The sequence below is a fragment of the Jaculus jaculus genome, chromosome 14 (genome assembly GCF_020740685.1).
Source record: "Jaculus jaculus isolate mJacJac1 chromosome 14, mJacJac1.mat.Y.cur, whole genome shotgun sequence".
NCBI classification, from domain to species: Eukaryota; Metazoa; Chordata; class Mammalia; order Rodentia; family Dipodidae; genus Jaculus; species Jaculus jaculus.
This window is the reverse complement of record NC_059115.1, coordinates 4,817,764-4,828,042: the sequence shown is the minus strand read 5'-3', so window position 1 is coordinate 4,828,042 and position 10,279 is coordinate 4,817,764. Positions and strand designations below refer to the sequence as shown.

Genomic DNA, 10,279 nt, shown 5'->3' with positions numbered 1-10,279 from the left:
GGGGACGATGCTTCCAGCGACTGAGCCCTTCCCAGCTCTGCATCCCACTGCAACTCTCCCTCTCCCTGGTGTCTTAATTATCCTCATTACTCAAAAGTGGGATTTCAAGGTCTTTTTATTCCTCATGCCCAGTGAACCTTGCTTTCCTTGGTCAGGATAGAGGGGTCAAGTCCTTAATCTCCATGTTCCCAGCCCCCGTTTTCTTCCTTTCTGATGTGTGGGTGGGCGCAGGGAAAGGTGGTGACCGCTTCTCTCTGGAGGTGTCCTTTTCTGGTGGATGTCACTTCTGCACAAAGCAGTGTTTGAAGGAGGGGAGAACTTTCTCTAAAGGACAGCTGAAGGGGCAGGCCTGACTACTTAGGATGGCATGTCTCCTTCAGTTCTTAAAATTAAACCAACTCTCACTAGTGGAGGTTAGGAGAAGAGCAAGAACTGGGTTTTTTGTTTTTTTTTTTTACCTCTTGTGTTTCTCTTGCTTGGAGCCACCCACACCCTTCACAAACAGCAGCTCAGCGACAACAGATGGCTGTCCTACCTTAAGAGAAGAAAAGTTCTTTACTGCTTGGTCCTCCATTTATAACACAAAGCAAAGTAGTATTTTTATATTTAAATGTAAAAACAAAAAAATTATATAAGGGTTGTGGATATGTGAGTTTTTCTAAAGAAAACAAACAGCCTTGTCACTGGGTGCCAAATGTGAGGTAAATTATTTGGCTCAAGGGTCCCCTTTGTAAGTAAAGGAAGTAGCAGTGGGGAGCATAGTACTAGAAAAATTGGTTATTTGGGACTGCTCCTCATTTTACCAGGATTTCCCTGCCCATTTTTTGCAGGCAATGGTACACATTACTTGCAGTCTCTGAGCCCCGTGTCTAACTCTAGAAGACACACACGCACTTGTCCACACGTGGGTTTAGAAGTATGAGTTGGCTGGTCAACTTTGTTACTCACAAGGGGGTGTTGGTGTTATTTTTTGGTGGGATTTTAGCATGTCACTAAAGCAGGCCTTTTGATATATTAAATTTTTTAAAGCAAAACAAGTTTAAGATTTTAATCAGATTTGTAGGGTTTCTAAGTCTAGTTTTACAGAATTGCTTCTTGGCGGAGCTGGGGACAGACCTGGAGTTAAAACACTTGAAATTTTGTATCCTTGGGCTGGAGAGATGGCTTAGCGGTTAAGCACTTGCCTGTGAAGCCTAAGAACCCTGGTCGGGACTCAGTTCCCCAGGTCCCACGTTAGCCAGATGCACAAGGGGGCGCACGCGTCTGGAGTTCGTTTGCAGAGGCTGGAAGCCCTGGCGCGCCCATTCTCTCTCTCTCCCTCTATCTGTCTTTCTCTCTGTGTCTGTCGCTCTCAAATAAATAAATAAATAAATAAATAAATAAATAAATAAATAAATAAAATTTTGTATCCTAGTGTCTTGTTCTCCCAGCAAAATGTTCTTGTTTGTTAAAATTCCTAGGGAGTAGTCTTTCCTATCATAATAAACACGCCCCACCCCTTCAAAAGAAAGAAAGAAAGAAAGAAAGAGCATTGGAGTGGAACTCACGACATCCCACTTAGCCACCACAGGCAAGTGCCACCAGCCACAGACGAGTATATGGGGTGTCACTCCACACTACACCCCTACATAGAAGCAAAAAAAAAAAAAGTCATGAACTAAGCATCCTACTTACAGCTTCCAAACAATGCCATTAAACTATTGATTTGTAATCAGAGACACATAGTGAATAGGCAGGGCAGGGCCCCTTGCCACTGCAAATGAGCTCCAGATGCATGTGTCACTTTGTGTATCTGGCTTTACATGGGTACTGGGGAATTGAACCTGGGCCATCAGGCTTTTCAAGCAAGCTCCTTTAACTACTGAGCTGTCTCTCCAGCCCAGAACTATATTTTCTAAATGGAAGGAAAATAAAAATTAATAAATATGAAATCAAGGAAGGAGCCACAGCCCACCAACAGGACTGGGAAGTAATGAATTCAGTTTGTTTTTCGAAGTAAAGTCTCGCTGTAGACCAGGCTGACTTGGAATTTACTATATAGTCTTGGAGTGGCCTTGAGCTCACTGCGATCCTCCCCCTTCTGCCTCTTCCTGAGTGCTGGGGTTCAAGGCCTGCTGGGGCACACCTGTAATCCCAGCACTGGGGAGGTGGAGGCAAAAGGATCTGAAGAAATTAAATAGGTCCATCTGTCACCTTTGCAGGATGAACAATTTATCTGGGAACTTGTGTTTGAGAACCCAAGACAGGGAGAGCCCTTTTCCCTGGGAGAGAGATATGAATCAGACACTTCCTGGAGGGAGTGTCTTTGGAGTGAGAGTTTTAAACTTGCTCTTCCACTGATTTAAGCATGGCTCTGAAAGGACTAAGCTAACCATAAACACTCCATCTTGTAAGCTGACCTCAGGAACTCCATTTTGTTAAACATTCTCCATATTGTTCATGTACTTTTGTTAAAGGTATATCCCTGTAGCTGAGCGGATCAATAAAAAGTGAGATACCCTCTCTGAATACCCTCTATATTTGCCAACATCCCCAAACCAAAACAACTAGTTTCTTAACTACGATTACATGGTTACAATGTATTTTTCCATCTCGAACCACCAATCCTGTAAAGGTCACCCCACTCCTCCCCTAGTTTGCCTAGTACCTGATTGTGATTTTTCTTTAAAAAGCCTGTAAGGCACTCCTTCGGGGTTGCAGTTCCAGCTCCCGAGTCTGGCTGTGTCCCTGATCGATCAGCTGGGTCATGCCTTGGCTGAAATAAACTTCATCTAGTTTTTGAGCTTGAGCCGTCCCTACCTCACTATTTGCACAACCCCCTCACCCAACAGCTCCCCTCTCCATTATTCGGATTTTGGCTCAAATACCACCTTTCCTGGGGGACCTAGCCCGGGTGACCTCTGCTTCCCCACCCAGTCCCCTTTGTCCCTGTTAAGGTTGATGCCACCTACCGCGCTTGACGCGGTTCACATTCCTGTGTTTGACTGCTTACTTGTGTGCTCCTCCTCTAGAGTGTCTGGTCTTGGAGGGCAGGATTTGTGTCTGTTCTGGCCACTGATGCCCCAGTGCCCATACCAGGGCTTCCCACAAGGCCAGCACAGAATGGATGTTTGTTGCATGAAGAATAAAACACGGCCCCCATCACGTCCCTGTGCCCAGCTATGCCCGAGACTGGCTGCTCCATGGCGAACCAGGCAGCGCCCCTCACCCTACACCTCCACCTCTGACACCATCTCGTGGCTGGTAGATAGCTTGCTCACCACACTGCCCTCATCCTGCGACTCCCTCAGGGCCCAGTGACCGGCGGCTGGCAGTGACTGGCGGAGTCGGCCCCTCCCAAAATACAAGAAGAGCATGGGATTGAGGCAACTGTGTGCCAGGGCCAGGCCCACTACCAAAGGTTCAGCCCGCAAAGCCCGGGCCAGGAGCACAGAGTGAGGGGTAGCCACAGTGAGTACCACCCCCAGGATGTGGTACTGCGCCCAGCAGACAAAAAACCCCACCATGACAGCCGTGCCCAGTGGCCAGTGGCGCCGGGACACTCGACACAGGAGGACACTGTGGCAGCCAATCACCAGTACCAGTGGCCCCAGGAAACGGAAGAGAAATCGGGCAGCGGTCACCATGGCCTCTGCGGTGACGGAGCCCTGGTAGTCCATGACACACTCGAGGCGGGAGGGGAAATGTTCTTGATGTAGGCGACGGTGGATGGCAGAGGGCACCGTGAGCAGCAAGGCCAGCATCCAGGCAGTGCCCTGGGCCACCCGTACCCCGAGTATCCTCCGGGTGGCAGCCCACCAGGGGGGCCTGAAGGCCAGCAGGCAGAGGTCGGCGCTGAGAGCAGCCAGGAGGAGTACGCCGGTGTACATGGATAGCAGGATGACAGAGGGCAGCAGCCAGCAGCCCAGTGCCCCATAGGGCCAGTGTTCCCTCTGGGCGATGGGCACGGCTAGGAGCGGGAGAGACAAACAGCACAGCAAGTCGGCCACAGCGAGGTGCAGGAACCAAGTGGCCCCAAGTCTCTGGACGGCTTCCTTCCAGGTCACCCAAACCACCATGGCATTGCCTGGCACGCCCACCAGGAAGATGGCAGCGTACAGCAGGAGTGGGGCCACGCGGAGGGTGTCCAAAGAGAGGCAGGCACCATCTGCGCAGTCCACGGGGACGTCTGGGAGGTCAGCGTAATCTCCATACTCAAGCTCGTAGCTGAAGGAGCTGTTCTCCATCTGGAGCCCAGACACCTGATGGGACAGTTACTTGATGAGAACACAGTAGGGAGAATGCCTACAGGCTTGTTACCCTGGAGCAGTGACAGCCCAGCCACCAGACACTCCAATATCACATGTGGGCTGGAGAGATGGCTTAGTGGTTAAGGCGCTTGCCTACAAAGTCTAAGGACCCAGGTTTGATTCCCCAATTCCCATGTAAACCAGATGTACATGTGTCTGGAGTTGGCAGTGGCTACAGGCCCTGATGCACCCATTCTCTCTCTGCCTCTCTCTTAAATAAATTAAAAAATTCCCACCCTTGGTGGGCCTGTTGGAAGAAGCACCCTGTAACCCTAGCATTGGAGAGGCGGAGGTAAGTGGATCACCATGAATTCAAGCCAGCCTTGACCTAGAGTAAGACCTTGCCTCAAAAAAAAAAGTCCTGTTACAGCAATTGTTTAAGATAATGTTGACATTGGGAAAGCAGAAGCCAGGTGTGGTGCACACGTCTTTGATCCCAACACTCAAGAAGCTGAGGTAGAAGGATCACCATGAGTAGCAGCCTGGGCTACAGAATGAGTTCCAGGTCAGCCTGAGCTACAGTGAGAAAAAACATTGCAGAATCAGGACAAGTGAAATGTTGGATTCCCTACCATTCATTTGTTCATTCAACAAACATAGATCCTAAACACTGTATTTTTAAAAATATTTTATTTATTTGAGAGAGAAAGAGGCGGATAGAGAGAATAGACATGCCAGGGCCTCCAGCCACTGCAAACACACTCCAGACCCATGCGCCACCTTGTGCATCTGGCTTACATGGGTCCTGGGGAATCGAACCTGGGTCCAGCTCCAAACATTTCTGTGCTGGGGGTGACGAAGGCACTGAGACAGCAGGAGAGTAAACAGCTTTTCCTCCTTTGTCAACTGAATTCCAGCGGAAGCATAAGGGAGCCAGGTGGGCAGTATTTCACAAGGTGAAAAGTGCTACCTGAACGTGACGGTGTGAGCCTTGAAGTCCCTGTGCTTGGGAGGAGGAGGCAGAAGAGCAGGAGTTCGGGATCACCCTGGACTACAGAGTAAGTTCAAACTCAGCCTGGCAAAATGATATTTTTACAAAGGAGCCAAAATTTGAACAGATTATTTTCTTTTATAAAACTTTTTTGAGGCAAGCCCAACAGACTGGCCTTTTGATGAGAGAGAGAGTGTGATGGTACACCAGGGCCTCCAGCCACTGTAATCGGACTCCCGACGTGTGCACCACCTAGTGCGCGTGTGTGACCTTGCCCGTGCATCGCTGTTGTGCATCTGGCTCACATGGGATCTGGGGAGGGGAACATGGGCCCTTAGTCTTCACAGGCAAGTGCTTTAACTGCTAAGCCATCTCTCCAGCCCTTAACTGATTATCTTCTAAACTACAGAAGCCAGTGAAACAATAATCATGAGCCTTCACTTGCCTCAGCATAGACTAATTTTGAAGTGATGCTCCTACTGTTTCAATAGACATGGATACATTCAGTGCTGAGGATACACTTAGTACATTACTGTTGATGTCAAAAAATGTTACTAGGGCTGGAGAGATGGCTTAGTGGTTAAGCGCTTGCCTGTGAAGCCGAAGGACCCCAGTTCGAGGCTCGATTCTCCAGGACCCACGTTAGCCAGATGCACAAGGGGGCGCACGCATCTGAGTTCGTTTGCAGTGGCGGGAAGCCCTGGCGCACCCATCCTTTCTCTCTCTCTCTCTTTCTCTCTCTCCCTCTTTCTCTCTTTGTCACTCTCAAATAAAAAATAAAAATGAACAAAAAAAATTTTTTTTAATGTTACTGAAGCCGGGAGTGGTGGCACACACCTTTAATCTCAGCACTTGGCTGGCAGAAGCAGGAGGATCACTGTGAGTGAGGCCAGCCTGAGACTACTTAGTGAGTTCCAGGTCAGCCTGGGCTAGAGGGAGACCTTACCTTGGGGAAAAAAATTATATATATATATATATATATATATATATATACACACACACATAGATACACACACACACACACACACATACACATACATATGCTGCTATATTGCAGAGAAATGGTGTATATGTATTTACATAGTTACATACCTATATAAAAATTATGTTTTAAAATATTCTTTTCTATTTATAAGCAGAAAGAGAGAGAGAGACAAAGAAAGAGAGAGAGAGAGAATGGGAGCACCAGGGCCTCTAGCAAACTCCATGCACCACTTTGTACATCTGGCTTTACATGGGTGTTGGAGAATCGGCCCCAGGTTATTAGGCTTTGCAGGCGAGCACCTCAGAGACTGAGCCATCTCTCCAGGCCCAAAACTGTTTGCATTAAAAAAAAAAAAAAAAAAGCCAGATGTGGTGGCACATGCCTTTAATCCCAGCACTCGGGAGACAGAGGTAGGAGGATTGCCATGAGTTTGAGGCCACCCTGAGACTCCATAGTGAATTCCAGGTCAGCCTGGGCTAGAGTGAGACCCTACCTTGAAAAAAAACAAACAGCCAGGGATACCCGATAGACACTTTGTCCAAAAATGGGATTGGGGGGATGGCTCAGTGATTAACATCACTTCATTGCAAATCATGTCCACCTGGGGTTCAATTTCCCCAGTTCCCATGGAAAACCAGATGAACAAAGTGGTGTGTGCACCTGGAGTTGGTCTGCAGGGCCAGGAGGCCCTGGAGCACCCAGTTTTTCCCTCTCTCTCTCTCTTGCTCTCACTTTCACTCTCTGTTGGTAGTAAAGTGACATAATCCTCTGGCAATAATAATAATGCTAATAATCATAATGTAATATTGTTAAAGATAATATTCGCTTACTAAGCACTTTCCAGTGTCTGCCAGACAGCCTCCTGTCAGCTTTGAACATTGTATCAGATCGTTTCCCTCTGACTTTGGTATGTATACAACGTCATCCTGCAGCCAGAGGCAGAGACGCCGAGGTACCTTACCTACGAGCCCTCAGCTAGGCAGGGCGCAGAGCGCCTTGCAGCCACAGCACTCCCACACCAGATGCCTGCGCCCTGGAATGTTCATAGTCACTCCCACGTCTGACCTGGAACTCACTCTGGAGTCCCAGCTTGTAACTATGTAGTCTAACGATGGCCTTGAACTCACAGCAATCCTCCTACATCTGCCTCCTGAGTGCTGGGATTAAAGGACTGCGCCACCATGCCCAGCACACCCAGTCCAATTAAAAAAAAAAAAAAAATAGGGCTGGAGAGATGGCTTAGCAGTTAAGGCACTTGCCTGAGAAGCCTAAGGATCCAGGCTCAATTCCCCAGGACCTATGTAAGCCAGATGTACATGGTGGCACATGTGTCTGGAGTTTGCAGTGGCTGGAGGCCCTGGCACACCCATTCTCTCTCTCTCTCTCTCTCTCTACTGGAAAATGAATAAATAAAATATTTTTTTAAAGAAAAAGAAAAGAACACACATGCTTATCAAAAGGAAACACTGGTGTGTGGGGGGGACTGGAAAGATGGTACAGTATTTAAAGTTGCTTGCTTGCAAAGCCTGAGGGCCTGAAATTGAAATCCCAAGCCACCCATGTAAGCCAGACACAAAAAGTGGCACAAGCATCTCGTGTTCATTTGCAACTTCAAAAGGTCCCAATGTACACCAGAGGCTGAGGCTGGAAGATTGCTTAAACCCAGGAGTTAGGAGACCAGCCTCAGCAACACATTAGACCCTGTCTTCAAAAGCCGTGCAAGCCTTGCATGGCAGTGCCTATAATGCCAACACTGGGGAGGCTGAGGCAGGAGGGTCAGAAGTTCAAGGACACACTGAGCTGTGATTGAAAATCAAAACCAGCTGCTCTGAGTGGCCCCCCGGGAGGTGCTGGGTCTGGGGATCACGCTAATGCTGTCACATTGGTATACTCAGTTCATGAAGAACCCCAAAACTGTCAGTTCACCTGTGTTGAGTACCCACTAGCATAAGTGACTAACAGTGTCTTAGAAAGCAGGACCACAGGGGTCAAAACGTCTCTTAAATAACTGTGCTTATTTCTATTCCTTCTAATACATATTGCTTTCATTCTTTGTTGGAGAATCTAGGTTTATTTGTTTGTTTGTTTGTTTACAGATGGGAGAGAAGGCTGGGGAGAACCAAGATCCATCAGTACAACAAGAAAAGACAACAGTTTAGCCCAAAGTGAGCTACCTCTATCACATCTGCCAGGGCCCAGGAGGCATAACAGAAGACTTGGTGATCATTGCTGCTCTCACTGCTAGCCTGACAACCAGCTCCACGGAGATGGAGATGGACACTGAGGGTACTCAAAACTCAATCAGGGGGCTGGAGGGATGCCTTAGTGGTTAAGGCATTTGCCTGCAAAGCCAAATAACCCAGGTTCAATTCCCCAGGACCCATGTTTAACCAGATGCACAAGGGTGTCTGGAATGATTATAAGAGCCACAAGGTGGAAAGGTGTATCCTGAGGCATTCCCCTTTCCCCCACAGAGACTGACATGCATTCGTGACCCCAGGGAGAATATCAATAACCCCACTGAGGAGTTCCCTCACTGGAATGGGGGCAGGAGAGAGCAGGCATAAGAGTATCACCTAATGGAAATATGACCAATACATGATTTTTTCATAAAGTCCATAATTAATTTATAAAAATTATTTTAAGTCAGGCATGGTGGCACACGCCTCACTCGGGAGGCAGAGGTAGGAGGATCACTATGAGTTCAAGGCCACACTTGAGACTACATAGTGAATTCCAGGTCAGCCTGGACTAGAGTGAGACCCTACCTTGAAAAACAAAAACAAAAACAAATTACTTAAAAAAAAAGAAATAAGGTTCACAAAGCAGGGAGTGGTGGTGCACACCTTTAATCACAGCACCAGGAAGCTAAGGTAGGAGGATCGCCATGAGTTCGGGGCCAGCCTGAGGCTACACAGTGAGTTCCAGGTCAGCCTGGGCTACAGTGAGACCTTACCTCGAAAAGTAACTGAAGGAAAGAGAAAAGAAAAGAAAGCAGGGAAGCCTCTGTTCAACTGCAGGACTTCCTCAGAACAGTCTGAGCCTCATCCTCGATTGACCGATGACAAAATGCTTCCTGCTCTTTTGGGGGATGTCTGCTGGGCTGCTCTCGCTATCCCCAGAACCTGGAGCTCTAGAATTGTAGTTTTCTTTAGATAGGGTTTCATGGAGCCCAGGCTAGCCTCAAACTCACTACGTAGCCAAGGATGAGCTTGAACTTCTGATCCTTCTGCCTCCACCTTCCCAACGTGGGATTACAGGTGTTAGGACACTCAGGTAATGGGGCGCTGGGGAGGGAACTCGGGGCTTTGTACACACCAGGCAAGCACTCTAACAGAGCCACACATCCCATGCCCCAGGAAGTGTAGTTCTGACTTTCAGATTCCAAAAGGAATGATTCCAAAAAGCCAAGCTCCTAAAATCCCCAGTTCCTCTTTCCCTCCTTCCTTCTTTCCGTCCATCCTTACCGTCTCTTCCAAGAAGGTCTCCAACATGGCTAAACCCACTTGTGAACAAGATCCAAGTCCACAGTCAGTTGGGAGACTCAGAGCTGCTCCACGGGAGCCAGGAGCTGGCCGGTCCCAGGCAACCCAGGCTCCAATGGGGTTCGCGGTGTACTGCCCCAGGATCCCTTCAGAACCAGGAAAGGCGGGAGGGGCCCTTCCCGGTGCCTGGAGTGTGTTTGTCCTGCGCTCTTCCCATGAGTCACACAGCCCAAAATTACAGGGCAGAGAGAAGACCTAGACAAGCCTCAGTACAGAGAGACTAGACAGTGTCCCCAACCCTAATCTTATCGACCACTTCCTGCAAGCCAGCTATACGTGGGATTTCACTTGGAGATCTTGGCTTGGCTTCCAACTCCCCCACGGGGGCGTCTGAGGTCTGCCGCTAGTACCTCTCCTGACCTTGATCAGGGCTCTCAGCCCTGCCCTGCCTGCCAGCTGCACACTGATAAATATTCTTCCTTTCCAAACAAAAAGGAAAAAAATGTTCCAAGGAAGCCACTCCAGGGTAACACCCTGCACAGAAAGGTCTGGGAAGCAAAGCCCAGGGCCCGTGGCTTGCATGGTGGAT

General features: G+C 48.6%; 1 protein-coding gene across 1 annotated transcript; it reads right to left on the bottom strand.

Moving 5' to 3' along the window:
• Positions 1-2,614: 2,614 nt before the first annotated feature.
• Positions 2,615-9,794, bottom strand: LOC123454800 (C5a anaphylatoxin chemotactic receptor 2-like). Its single transcript, XM_045134207.1, has 2 exons — positions 9,673-9,794; positions 2,615-4,241 (listed from the first exon to the last, which is right to left on the bottom strand). The coding sequence occupies exons 1-2, from the start codon at positions 9,697-9,699 to the stop codon at positions 3,210-3,212; spliced, it is 1,059 nt and encodes a 352-aa protein (XP_044990142.1). The 5' UTR covers positions 9,700-9,794; the 3' UTR covers positions 2,615-3,209.
• Between the last annotated feature and the right edge of the window lie 485 nt (positions 9,795-10,279).